At 42.5% G+C, this 14,345-nt stretch overlaps 1 protein-coding gene across 1 annotated transcript; it reads left to right on the top strand.

Moving 5' to 3' along the window:
- The first annotated feature begins 7,152 nt into the window (after positions 1–7,152).
- LOC138957664 (uncharacterized) lies at positions 7,153–13,886 on the top strand. Its single transcript, XM_070328736.1, has 5 exons — positions 7,153–7,635; positions 8,302–8,518; positions 8,944–9,489; positions 10,679–10,851; positions 13,623–13,886. The coding sequence occupies exons 3-5, from the start codon at positions 9,390–9,392 to the stop codon at positions 13,884–13,886; spliced, it is 537 nt and encodes a 178-aa protein (XP_070184837.1). The 5' UTR covers positions 7,153–7,635; positions 8,302–8,518; positions 8,944–9,389.
- Positions 13,887–14,345: the final 459 nt, after the last annotated feature.

Raw genomic sequence — 14,345 nt, 5'->3', positions numbered from 1 at the left:
CGTGTGGAAAAAGTTACACAGAAAATAGGAAATTCAAAAGCGTCGATCCTGTTATTGTCTCTTCTCTGATGAAGTTAGCGCGGGAAAAAAACCCATTTATCGAGTTAAAAAAAAAGATTTTAATTCAGTTCAATCCATTTAAATTCTGTCTGTTGGGGGCATCGTCACCGCATACAAAATGATATAGTAATGACAAATAGATAAGCAAACGCTAAGATTGAGACTTATTACTTTGTTTTTATATCGATTACCCCAGACGGATACCGCGTGATCGAAACAAACATAGCCTACATTTGAAAGATCCGCATAGAAATCTTACGATCAAAAAAAGATCGATTTAAGGTCAGTTTTTCTTTTGGCCATTGTAAAGATATACTTAATTTACGTATGCCATTTCCTTTAATCGTCGACAGTTACACCAAAAAGAGGGGCACACAGAGGCAGAGAAAGAGGGGGGAGAGAGAGAGAGGCACACAGAGGCACAGAGAGAGAGACGGAGGGAGAGAGAGACGGAGGGAGAGAGAGAGAGAGAGAGAGAGAGAGAGAGAGAGACGGAGGGGGAGGGGGAGAGAGAGAGAGACAAGGAGGGGGAGAGAGCTCGAGAGAGAGGGAGGGAGGGAGAGAGAGAGAGAGAGAGAGAGAGAGACACGGAGGGAGAGAGAGAGAGAGACGGAGGGGAGAGAGAGAGAGAGAGGGAGGGAGGGAGGAAGAGAGAGAGAGAGAAAGAGAGAGAGAGAGAGACGGAGGGGGAGAGAGAGAGAGAGACGGAGGGGGAGAGAGAGAGAGAGGGAGGAAGGGAGGGAGGGAGAGAGAGAGAGATAGAGAGAGAGGCACACAGAGGCACAGAGAGAGAGACGGAGGGAGAGAGAGACGGAGCGAGAGAGAGAGAGAGAGAGAGAGAGAGAGACGGAGGGGGAGAGAGAGAGAGGGGGGGGGGAGAGAGCTCGAGAGAGGGGGAGGGAGAGAGAGAGAGAGAGATCAAATCAAATCAAATCAAATCAAATCAAATTTAATTTTTTGAGGGTTGTGGCATTAGCAATACAACGAGCTTTTTTTCAACCAACCCTCGCCCAGAGAGGGGACTAATCTAATCACATATTTACACGGATATTCACGTAGAAAAAAAGGTAGAGAAAAACAACAACATATGAATATTTACATATTACATATTATACACAAATATATGTGACGTAGTGAAAACAATGCTGAATACACATGCATGAGTAAATGTGTTATTAAAGCTTTTATAATGAACACTGACAGACAGAGAGAGAGAGAGAGAGAGAGAGAGAGAGAGAGAGAGAGAGAGAGAGAGAGAGAGAGAGAGAGAGAGAGAGAGAGAGAGGGAGAAGGAGAGAGACGGAGAGAGAGAGAGAGAGAGAGAGAGAGAGAGAGAGAGAGAAAGAGAGAGAGACAGACAGACAGACAGACAGACAGACAGACAGACAGACAGAACAGATTGAAGACTCGCATAATTTTGATCACTCTCATCCAAATTGAAATTGATTTTCTCATAAATGTCAAGGTTTCGTTCATTCTCAACATCGGATGATTCGGATTCTGTTTATGGCTGTATTGCGCAATGTGGCGGGTAGGTGTTGAACACGCGAAGCTTTGAAGATCACAATCGTTTACTGAAAAACATCTGGCTCTTGATAAGTATTTAAGTGGAAGCTGGTCGCGACAGTGTCGCTTTCACAAGCCGCGACAAAAGAGCAGACCACTAAGCATTGGTCCACTTAATCATTTACGACTCAGGGAACAGCCGATGTGACATACTCATCGGCATCTCAGATCTGAATAAGTTAAGTACGTGTGGAAAAAGTTACACAGAAAACAGGAAATTCAAAAACGGCGATCCTATTATTGTCTCTTCTCTGATGAAGTTAGCGCGGGAAAAAACCCCATTTATCGAGTTTTAAAAAAAAAGATGTTAATTCAATTCAATCCATTTAAATTCTGTCTGTTGGGGGCATCGTCACCGCATACAAAATGATATAGTAATGACAAATACATAAGCAAACGCTAAGATTGAGACTTATTACTTTGTTTTTATATCGATTACCCCAGACGGATACCGCGTGATCGAAACAAACATAGCCTACATTTGAAAGATCCGCATAGAAATCTTACGATCAAAAAAAGATCGATTTAAGGTCAGTTTTTCTTTTGGCCATTGTAAAGATATACTTATTTTACGTATGCCATTTCATTTAATCGTCGACAGTTACACCAAAAAGAGGGGCACACAGAGGCAGAGAAAGAGGGGGAGAGAGAGAGAGGCACACAGAGGCACAGAGAGAGAGACGGAGGGAGAGAGAGACGGAGGGAGAGAGAGAGAGAGAGAGAGAGAGAGAGAGAGATAGAGACGGAGGGGGAGAGAGAGAGAGACACGGAGGTGGAGAGAGCTCGAGAGAGAGGGAGGGAGGGAGGGAGAGAGAGAGAGAGAGAGAGAGAGAGAGAGACGGAGGGGGAGAGAGAGAGAGACGGAGGGGGAGAGAGAGAGAAAGAGAGAGGGAGGGAGGGAGAGAGAGAGAGAGAGAGAGAGAGACGGAGGGGGAGAGAGAGAGAGACGGAGGGGGAGAGAGAGAGAAAGAGAGAGGGAGGGAGGGAGAGAGAGAGAGAGAGAAAGAGAGAGAGACGGAGGGAGAGAGAGAGAGAGAGACGGAGGGGGAGAGAGCTCGAGAGAGAGGGAGGGAGGGAGGGAGGGAGGGGGAGGGAGAGAGAGATAGAGAGAGAGAGGCACATAGAGGCACAGAGAGAGAGACGGAGGGAGAGAGAGACGGAGCGAGACAGAGAGAGAGAGAGAGAGAGAGAGAGAGAGAGAGACGGAAGGGGAGAGAGAGAGAGGGAGAGGGAGAGAGAGAGAGAGAGAGAGAGAGAGAGAGAGAGAGAGAGAGAGAGAGAGAGAGAGAGAGAGAGAGAGAGAGAGAAAGGGAGACAGACAGACAGACAGAACAGATTGCTGACTCGCATAATTTTGATCACTCTCATCCAAATTGAAATTGATTTTCTCATAAATGTCAAGGTTTCGTTCATTCTCAACATCGGATGATTCGGATTCTGTTTATGGCTGTATTGCGCAATGTGGCGGGTAGGTGTTGAACACGCGAAGCTTTGAAGATCACAATCGTTTACTGGAAAACATCTGGCTCTTGATAAGTATATAAGTGGAAGATGGTCGCGACAGTGTCGCTTTCACAAGCCGCGACAAAAGAGCAGACCACTAAGCATTGGTCCACTTACTCATTTACGACTCAGGGAACAGCCGATGTGACATACTCATCGGCATCTCAGATCTGAATAAGTTAAGTACGTGTGGAAAAATTTACACAGAAAATAGGAAATTCAAAAGCGGCGATCCTGTTATTGTCTCTTCTCTGATGAAGTTAGCGCGGGAAACCCCCCCCCCCCCCCCCCCCCATTTATCGAGTTTAAAAAAAAGAAGATTTTATATCAATTCAATTCATTTAAATTCTGTCTGTTGGGGGCATCGTCACCGCTATACAAAATGATATAGTAATGACAAATAAATAAGCAAACGCTAAGATTGAGACTTATTACTTTGTTTTTATATCGATTACCCCAGACGGATACCGCGTGATCGAAACAAACATATTTTACGTTTGTCATTTCCTTTAATCGTCGACAGTTACACCCAAAAGAGGGGCACACAGAGGCAGAGAAAGAGGGGGAGACAGAGAGAGGCACACAGAGGCACAGAGAGAGAGAGACGGAGGGAGAGAGAGACGGAGGGAGAGAGAGAGAGAGAGAGAGAGAGAGAGAGACGGAGAGAGAGAGAGAGAGAGAGACGGAGGGAGAGAGAGAGAGAGACGGAGGGGGGGGGGGAGAGCTCTAGAGAGAGGGAGGAAGGGAGAGAGAGAGAAAAGAGGGGCACAAAGAGGCAGAGAAGGAGAGAGAGGAAGTGAGAGAGAGAGGAACAAAGAGACAGCGAGAGAAAGAGAGAGAGAGAGAGGGGCACAAACATTCAGAGAGAGAGGGAGAGAGAGAGAGAGGCATATAGGGCGAGAGAGCTCTAGAGAGAGAGAGAGAGAGAGCTCTAGAGAGAGAGAGAGGGGGGGGGAGAGAGAGAGAAGCACAATGAGGCACAGAGAGAGTATTGGTACAGACTTCGGTATTGTATTTCAGCTTGGTGGCTTGAAAATTAATTAATGACTTTGGTCATTAAAAATCTGAAAATTGTTAAAAAAATATTTTTTATATAAAACGATCCAAATTTACATTCATCTTATTCTTCATCACTTTCTGATTCTAAAAACATATAAATATGTTATATTTGGATTAAAAACAAGCTCTGAAAATTAAATATATAAAAATTATTATCAAAATTAAATTTTCGAAATCAATTTAAAAACACTTTCAGTTTATTCCTTGTCGGTTCCTGATTCCAAAAACTTATAGATATATGTTTGGATTAAAACACGCTCAGAAAGTTAAAACGAAGTACAGAAAAGCGTGCTATACTTCTTAGCGCAACTACTACCCCGCTCTTCTTGTCAATTTCACTGCCTTTGCAACGAGCGGTGGACTGACGATGTTACGAGTATACGGTCTTGCTGAAAAATTGCATTGCGTTCAGCTTCTTTCTGTGAGTTCGACAGCTTGACTAAATGTTGTATTTTCGCCTTACGCGACTTGTTTTATTTTGAGGTAATCGATAATAGCGTGGCATGAAAAACAATTTTGTGAAAACCCGGTGAAAACATATCGCTCCAATGAATGCTGTCCATCATGTGCGAGGCCGGGAAAAATGTTACACGTACGTATCGCATGAAAACGAAAAGTGTGAAGAGAAAACTGAAACTGAAAGGAATTAAAGCGGAGAAGTCGGTAACTCAGTCAACCAACCTCTAATAAAGTGACAAATAGTACTACACTATCGACTACTAAGGTTCATTTGCTTTTGTAACCAAGAAATTAGTTTTTGTTTTTAACGGCGCCATTAAGTTAAAAGAAATGCATCTTTTCTGGTCACGTTCACATTTAAATATTCAGCATTTACATTTAACGTATACTGCATCCCGGTATCAGCATGCTTTTAAACACAATAAAATAAAAACAGCAAACCATGAACATAAGTTAATGTCCTTGTAAATCTGTTTTGCTTCTTTCTTTATTTGTGTGGGGTGTTTTTTTTTTGCGTGTTTATTTTTGGGGGAGTATTTTATTGTTCCTCAAAAGCACTTTGGTCAATACCCCTTTAACTTTGAACTACCATTCAGTTTTAGGACTGAGTGCAAATCTTTTATTTTTGGACAACAACATGCACTGTTGGCGTTGATGTACAAAATTGATGATTGAGTACGTGTGTGTCGCCTAATAATAATGTAGCGGGAGAGCCCTGCTAGCTCAGAGTTGCAGGTACTCAGTGACCCCACCTTCCTTCTAGTCACCCCCCCCCCTTTCCTGTAGATACCCCCATCCCCTCCCTTACAGCCAGCCCACAGCTATCACAGAAGATTAGTACCGAGTCTTTGAGAGACTGTAAAAGAGGCCGGCTCTGCGAGTCTCGTCAGTCAGCGCTGAATAAGTGCTTGCTCTCTTTCCCTCGTCTTTTTCTCTCTCTTTCTTACACGCTGCACAAGTGTGTACTCTGTCTCTGTTTCGTTGTTTGTTGTCTCTCAGCGTTGAACAAATGCTGTGTGTCTTGCTTGTTTGTTGTCTCTCAGCGTTGAACAAATGCTGTGTGTCTTGCTTGTTTGTTGTCAGTCTCTCAGCGTTGAACAAATGCTGTGTGTTTTGCTTGTTTGTTGTCTCTCAGCGTTGAACAAATGCTGTGTGTTTTGCTTGTTTGTCAAGTTGTCTCTCAGCGTTGAACAAATGCTGTGTGTTTTGCTTGTTTGTTGTCTCTCAGCGTTGAACAAATGCTGTGTGTCTTGCTTGTTTGTTGTCTCTCAGCGTTGAACAAATGCTGTGTGTTTTGCTTGTTTGTCAAGTTGTCTCTCAGCGTTGAACAAATGCTGTGTGTTTTGCTTGTTTGTTGTCTCTCAGCGTTGAACAAATGCTGTGTGTTTTGCTTGTTTGTCAAGTTGTCTCTCAGCGTTGAACACATGCTGTGTGTTTTGCTTGTTTGTTGTCTCTCAGCGTTGAACAAATGCTGTGTGTCTTGCTTGTTTGTTGTCTCTCAGCGTTGAATTTAAATGCTGTGTGTTCTGCTTGATCGTCTTTCAGCGTTGCATTTAAATGCTGAACGTTTGCATGTTCGTTCTGTCTTTCAGTGTTGAGTCTACGTGTTGTTGCCGTGTCTGTCTTGTGTATGAAACAGAGCCAGCAGGAACGAGATAGGCATACATAAGAAAGGAGCCGTAGGTGTTATAGTTATTAATCGGAGTTAGGGTAAACGCTAGGTAAGACTGATTGAAGGATTGTTTGGTGCTTTGTTTGATGGGTTTGTTACTTGCTTTTCATGTAATATAGTGTAAAATAAAACCTTGTAACTGTTTCCTATGAGTTATGGTGAACATCACTGTACGTACGAGACGGTGAGCGTGAACATGCGTGTGTCGGTGAACGAACGTAAGTGTGTGAGCTTGCTTTCGTGTCATGTATTGTAACTTCTGCCTCTCCTTGACTGTTGTCCTGTAAACATGTGTTGTTAAAACTGTACTGTACGTGGCAAACTCCAACATCCAAAACACACATCACAATATTTATGTAACGCACAGTCTAGATCACTAAGAAACACACAGGGTTTCCTCTGAATACCGAGGTCGGCTAGTATTGTAGGCACATGTATTGAACACAACGCGAGGCATAGACTACATTACAATAGGGCCAGAGTAAAGGTGAGATAAAGAGTTGCTCTCCTCGGCAATCTTCAGCCTCCCCCTGAGAACAATTAATGAGGATACGGACCCTCTCTAGGGCTCCGGTTACAATAAATATTGACCACCATCAAATCAACTGAGAACATAAAAGGTAAAGGCTAATTTGATTAATTCAGATTGGTGAAAATAACCTATAACTATTCCTCTAGCTTTCAACAAAAAAATCATTTCATTTTCATTTTCACCAGTTTCCATTTCAGGCTTTGTCCCATCGCTGGGAAGTTCGGGTCGCTCCGTTATTTTTTACATTTAGTCAAGTTTTGATAATTTCTTTGACTTAAAACTTGGTATAAAGTCAGATAATGTTGTGAAGATACTATATATATATAAAATATTACATGTACATGCTTTAGTTTGAGGTCGCGCAAGGTAGTGCAAGGTCGCGTGTGGTCGCGTGCGGTCGCGTAGTAATTAGTCAGACAGCTTTTGTGACGTCGAAAGCCGGAAAGGCAACACCGGGACCTGTGTGCACACTTCGAACTTTGAAGAGGACAACTTTTATTTGTCAATCACATAAAGTGGAAAATGGGATTTTCAAACACTCTTAAACTTAAAACCGGAGCAGTACCGACCATTCGTCCAGCAAAGTAACCCACCACCAGTAACCAATTACTCAGTACTCCGCCGCTGGACTACAGACGTTCGGATGAACCCAGTCCACATCAAGAAAGAAGAAGAAGAAGAAGAAAGCTCTGCGTCAAAAATGTCGGGGCACCCAAGGAGAAACAAAACTCAAAAGTCACTTTGAAAGTGACTCGAAGACCGTGTGTCGTCGACGAACTGCGAGGTAGGTAGAACTCAAGATGTCGCCTTATAATTTCCTCTGTCCTCTGTCCTCCCTATATTGACTCTACACTGTTTGTTCCAAAAATGCTCTCTCAGACCTACTTTTTTTTTTCGCAACACGAGTAAGTCTACTCTAAGTTTTTTCAAACTTTAGATGAATAACTTTCCTCTGGGGAGTGACCTGACACAGTGAGTGAGTGACAGGAAATACAGTTTTCATCTAGATCAGTAGAAGTGATACATTCATGTAAGAAACATTTTCTGCAAATCAGTTTATCCATGCACAGGCATCAGATTCAAACAACTTACAAGTCACCATGCCAGTCAGCTGTTCAGTATCACATTGTCCCATCCCCAGATGTTCGGCTTTGGATTGATTTAGATCCCCATATATATGTTTTGTCAATTTGTGCCAGTGCCACTCTTTTTCAGAACATATGTGATATAATATGTTTGTTAGAATTGATCAGTGTAGGCTAGGTGAACTTTGGTTAAAGAAGATAAAAGTAAATCAGGGATTATAAAATGGCAAGCGATTCCCAGAGCGCGGCGATTCACTGAGCGCGGCGCGTTGTGCAGCGCAGCGATTCCCAGAGCGCGGCTACTGCTGTCACATTGTTTTGTAATTATCAATTATCAGTAATCTGCAATGTCATTTGTTCTTCAGATGTTTCTGCCATTGCCGAAACCAAGGATGTCAGCGTCCAATGCAATCTGATCAACGCCCCACCTCAAAACGCAATGCGGTTCTAACCCTAAAGTGTAGGAACAGATGAGAGTGTGGGGAAGGAAGAACGAAAAGGCGAACGACAGCGCGCTGCAGCTGCGGAAGAGGACGAGCCTGCTGACGAGGATGGAGGTGAACCAGAAGATCCGCAGTTCTTGTAAGTTTTCAATAGACATAGATTCTCTACATTTTAAAAAGTAAGACAGAAGTCAAGGGTTACTTTGGGTGACAGTCAGCTATTTTTTAGCTGCTATCATTGTGTCCTTTGTTTTTGTCTTTCTCTCTCTGGTCTCTATCTCACTGGCCATAACCCTTTTTTGTCTATTAAATGGGTGAAAAACACCATAAACATGTCAAACATTTTTGTTGTGACATTATTTAGCTTAATTTCTCATCACAAGTAAGAAGCTGATTTCATCTTAAAATTTTTTTTTATACTGGATTTCACTGTCATTGCGACATGTATAACATGTAGTAATTATATCCATAGCACTAGCAGTGAATTTGTGCTTGTGTATGGCACATGTAGTTTCCATAGTAACCCTTTATGTGCTAAGAAAGTGTATAACCTGTGTGTTTTAGGAATGCTCCTGAGCCGAGACCCAGCCCCGACCTGGAAGACAAGTACATTGTCTTCCAGGCAAACTTGATGCAGCTGTTAGAGAGTTGTCCTCGATGCTCTCACCCTGCGAAGGCCTTCATATCGAAGACAGTGGGATCTTGCATCCACGTCCGACAAGACTGCTCCAAGTGCTGTTTCTTCAGAGAGTGGACCAGCCAACCGTACATAAAGCAGATGCCCTGCGGGAACCTGCTCCTGTCATCAGCTGTTGTGCTCTCTGGCTGCAGCCCGACAAAAATTCTCCGGCTGTTTTACCTGCACAATGTGCGTTACATTTTGGAGAGCACGTTCTTCTGGCATCAGCGGCACTTCATTTTTCCTATAGTGGAAAGAAAATGGAAACGGGAGCAGTCAGAGCTCATCTCGCAGCTTCAGGACGAGAGAGGAAGTCTAGAGCTGATTGGTGATGGGCGGTCAGATAGCCCAGGACACTGTGCCAAATATGGCACATACACTCTCATCGAACAGGGACTGGGGAAAGTCCTGGATATATACAGATTGTGCAGGTAAGAAAGATATTTAGGCGTTTCAGTGTCTCATACTCATAGACGCATCAAGGTAACTAATTACAATCAAAGTTTTGTAGAGAGGCATTTTTTTTCTTCAAAAATATTAACAGTAATGCATACCCAGTTCAAATCTTTTTTTTTAATCTGAATTTGACTCCTAGTTATCAACCAACCCCCACCCCACCCCAATCTCCCCCCTGACTCACCCGAGTAATTGGTGAGTGGGATTCCTTTGTGTCCGTCTTTTAGACCGAGTTGGATTTTCAGCGACTGCTTTTGACAATTGACATTTGAACTTGTCATGTACATGCCCGTTGAAACTATGTGCACGCTTAACTGGAAGTAGAACAACTCTAGATATAAACTGTGACGAATGCGATATTAAATAAAAGAGGGCAGGGAATCACAATTCCTGATAACACGACGGTGCACAACCGATGTGCAGTGAAACCCGTTCATATTTGTTTGCAAACTGTCATAAACTTTGGCAATAACATTATTAAACGAATAAAATGAGTGCCGGCTGCCGTAGCCGAAACAGTCGGCGGTCGTAACAGAAAAGTGGGGCGGCCGTATCAATGCATCGCTGGCAGTCGTAACTGCTAGCACGGCGACGCGTACCAAAAAAATACACATGCTCTTTTCCTCAGCCGATGACACAAACACACTTGCATATATATAGTATATTGGGACACTGCTATTGATGCATTTCGGTTATGATACATCACATTACCTGATCAAATGACCGTTGTTGCTTCAAGCCTCTTGTAATCTCCACCATTTAAAAAGAAATCCCCAAATCGAACAATTTCAGCAAATACGACGCTGTCACAAATCTAAAACAGAAGCCTCAAAAATTAAATCGATAACATGTTAATCCTCATGCAATCATAAATCCGCTGAGAACAAATAAACTTTGCTGGCTTCGATAATTACGCCGCAATAATTATTAGTTTGGAAGTTACACACCTTTCGGGCTCGAAACCTTGCTGACTATGGGACTGCAGAATGCTATCGTAACAAACGGCGATTTTTTCTGTCGTAACACTTTCCCCGGCGTGTGGGGGACTGGGAGACCTGTAACTTTAATTGTAAATAGTACAGACATGGGTAAACTGTCAGATGATTTTGAATAAAATTAACACTGTGATCAGCATATTTTAATGCAATTTTCTGTTCTTTACAGGAGATGTCATCCAGTGGCCACCAAAATGTGACCTGGCTCGATTAGCTGGGAAATGGGCAGCCAGAGCTGGTTTCCCGGGCGTAGTTGGAGCGATTGATGGGACCTACATAAAGATACCAGGAACCAGGGATGCGTACATCTGCCGTAAAGGTTTCCCAGCGATGCATCTCCAGGTAACAGATTTGATCACTTTCTGTTTCAGATACGTGGATTGTTAACCTTGGCAGAACTGACCATTATGGTGCCTGTGTATTTATTCCCTATTGAAATACTGGAGTAACACTAGCAGTGTCATTTCATAATTGGAATCTACTGTCATTTTAAGTCACTATTTGAATCTTTGAATTTAAAGACAAGTATTTAACGGCACAGTGCGCCTCCCGTAAACCATCACAGATACTGTCAGGCTTTTACACACAGTATAAACAACCTTCATTATGAACGCTCACCAAAGGGAACATCCTAGGTGCCTTACGTAAAGAGGCTGAACGAGTAATTTTCAAAGATTTAATGTTGCGGATTGTCTTCAAGACAATCGGACCGAGGTGCGTTTTGGCGCTAGACCTAACTTTTAAAATCAAAATAATAAATTGACAGCGTGTTACACAAACATTCTTAAATCATAAAATAAATATTTTTTTCATCAAGACAAGATCATTAAAACTCGAAGTATTTGAAGTTAAAATAAGGAACGCCCAGAAGCAGGTTCACGTAAGGTTCGCCAGTTCCTGTGAATAGTCAAAAGTCATCGCGAGGGTTCTTGTGAACCACAGCCGTTTGTTTAGTGCATAGTCAGAGGTACATAATAACGTGCTATTGCAGACAAGCTCACAGCGAGTCGCATTCAAATTCCTGACGACTGCTTTGTCAAAAAGGGAAACTGGAATAACAGAGTTCACGATGTCGATGGCTCCGGGGTAAGATAAACCATGCAAAACAATTTTTGTGTGAAAATTGCTCGCTCTTTACGGTAAGCACCTAGGATGTTCTAAAGCGGTGAGTGTTTCAATGAAAGGGTGTTTGTACTGTGTGTAAAAGCCTGACAGTGTCTGTGATGGTTTACGTGAGAAATATTAAATGTTTAAACCGATATTGGGAGTTCAGACAAGTTTGAATTATGATGGTGTGTGGATTAATTCCAAGAAAACCATCATGAAAATGTACCTACGCCTCGTTTCTCTGACTTTTCTTTTTCTGTTGTTAGATCTATACATGTCATATACCGCTACCCCCCGCGGGTTAGGGGGAAGAATTTACCCGATGCTCCCCAGCATGTCGTAAGAGGAGACTAACGGATTCTGTTTCTCCTTTTACCCTTGTTAAGTGTTTCTTGTATAGAATATAGTCAATTTTTGTAAAGATTTTAGTCAAGCAGTATGTAAGAAATGTTAAATCCTTTGTACTGGAAACTTGCATTCTCCCAGTAAGGTATATTGTACTACGTTGCAACTATGCAAGCCCCTGGAGCAAATTTTTGATTAGTGCTTTTGTGAACAAGAAACTATTGACAGGTGGCTCTATCCCATCTTCCTCCCCCCCCCCCCCCCCCCCCTTTTCCCCGTCGCGATATAACCTTGAATGGTTGAAAACGACGTTAAACACCAAATAAAGAAAGAAAAAAAGAACATATACCGCTTTTAGTGAAAGTTGAGGCAGCACTTTCTGATCAAATTTATTAAAAATTTGTTCAAGCATTTCTTGACTAAGCATGGATAATCACACCGGGGACTGTGTTCCGCCTTATTTCAGCCGGGCTTGTTGTTACTCCGTTTTGAGCTGGGCTTGGTGTCACGCAAATGTAAGTGTCTGCACTAAAGTACAAACTATGTCTTCTAAAAAAACCTCATTTCCAGGAACGGATGTTTTTAGCACTAACCTAAGTAATTTGTCTCTCTATTGGTGTTATTTTTATCTGACAAGGTTTATTATGTGACCCCCATCGGCTTGAAATACGTGCAGGTTGTCGCTTTTCGGGCAAAAAAGCTGATCAAACTCAAGAAATGATAAGCAACGGTATCATGTTATGGTTTTTCTGTATCATAAGTTTGTTCTATAGTTTCTTGCTGTTATGCTGATGCATTTTCCCGAACCTGCTTTAAGGCGTTGAGGCACGAAAAGTAAAACCAAAACCCATGTCAGGCGAGTTTTGTTCCGTGCTGGACACCCAGAACAAAAGCAAGCCCAGTGGCAGTGCGGAACGCAGACAAAAATGCAGGAGGCCCAGCGCGGAACAAAACGTACACCACTTGCTTGTTTTGATTGCTTCTTATGACATAGTGAGGACGCATTGAAGCACGCAATTGATACAGATGATTATAGCTTTACCCAAAATAGTAAAAATACAGGAATATTTGTTGTTCAAATCCATCTTTGAGAGAAATTTACGTTGAACCTTCATTTTTCACTAAAAAACCTGCATGTATGCCTTCCATTCGGCTATTGTCAATTAACCAGGTAAGCAAAAGACGTTTTTAGCTGTCTACAAAGAAAACAATTATTCCCCTTTCTACTGACATTCATCAATTTTAGCTTAAATCAGTGTGAAAGTCATAGTTTGTGTTTTTATGAAGACACTTTCGTTTGCGTGACACTGAGCCCGGCTGAAAACGGAGTAACAACGAGCCCGGCTGAAATAAGGCGGAACACAGTTCTCGGTGTGATAATGGGGATGTTTACCCTTCAAAAACATGATTTTTTTTATTGTTCTTTATCATTTCATATATGCATGTCATGGTTACGCTGAAAATGCACTCAATGATAAATGAATTATATGGGACAGTAGGCACCTCATTCACATGTTCTGCAGAGAGGAGCTGTGCTCAGCTCAGTCTTATGGTTTAGGCTAGCGAAGCATTAGGATATATACATGTAGCCTCTGTTGTGGTTGGTTTTTAGTTTCAGGCTGATAGATTATTTTTATATTGATTTACGCGACTTGTTTCAGGTTGTATGCGACAAAGACCTCCTCTTTCTGGATGTGTTTATGGGTTACACTGGGTCCGTGCATGACAGCCGAGTTTTCCCCAACTCAGATCTCCATGGAGTGTTGGAGTCTGACGCAAGTAAGCTGCCTCCAGAGTACCATATGATCGGGGACTCGGCCTACCCTCAGTCTCCGCAAGTACCTGCTGGTTCCATTCCGCGACAACGGCCATCTGACCCCTGTGGAAACTGCCTACAACAGAGCCCAGGCAAGGACAAGAGTTGACGTGGAGCGGGCTATTGGTTTGTTGAAAGGAAAATTCCGCAGACTGAAGGATCTCGAGATGACGAACATCCGTGAAGTTCCAATGTTAATTTTTTCAGCATGTGTCCTACATAACTTTATCATTATAGAAAATGGCTTGGACGAGGACGACATTGACTTGTCGGAGAGTGAAGATGAAGACGAGGACGGAGGTCAATGTGGTGGTGATCACTGCATGTCTGCAACACAAAAAAGACTGGAAATTGCAAATGTTTTTTCTTGAGAACTGTTCTATGTGTTTCAAGGACGTGTCGTATACCGTATATCATTCTACGAGGCTGAATTGATTGTAGATAACAAGTACTGCCAGTGTGTATTGAGTTGCATGTTTTTATGTGTTTCGTAATTTTCCATTTAAATTTTAATGTGTAGAATTAACTGGGTAAAGGTTGGGTTCCTGGTGAGATCTTAATCTGACTC

The sequence above is a fragment of the Littorina saxatilis genome, unplaced genomic scaffold (assembly GCF_037325665.1).
Source record: "Littorina saxatilis isolate snail1 unplaced genomic scaffold, US_GU_Lsax_2.0 scaffold_1454, whole genome shotgun sequence".
Taxonomy (NCBI): Eukaryota; Metazoa; Mollusca; class Gastropoda; order Littorinimorpha; family Littorinidae; genus Littorina; species Littorina saxatilis.
The sequence above is the reverse complement of the archived record's forward strand: the minus strand, read 5'-3'. Positions and strand labels throughout refer to the sequence as shown.

Coding starts and splice junctions, on each gene's coding strand:
- LOC138957664 (XM_070328736.1), top strand. CDS start 9,390: ATGGGCGGTCAGATAGCCCAGGACACTGTGCCAAATATGGCACATACA. Junction 9,490..10,678: donor GATATATACAGATTGTGCAG/GTAAGAAAGATA, acceptor TGTTCTTTACAG/GAGATGTCATCCAGTGGCCA. Junction 10,852..13,622: donor TCCCAGCGATGCATCTCCAG/GTAACAGATTTG, acceptor GACTTGTTTCAG/GTTGTATGCGACAAAGACCT.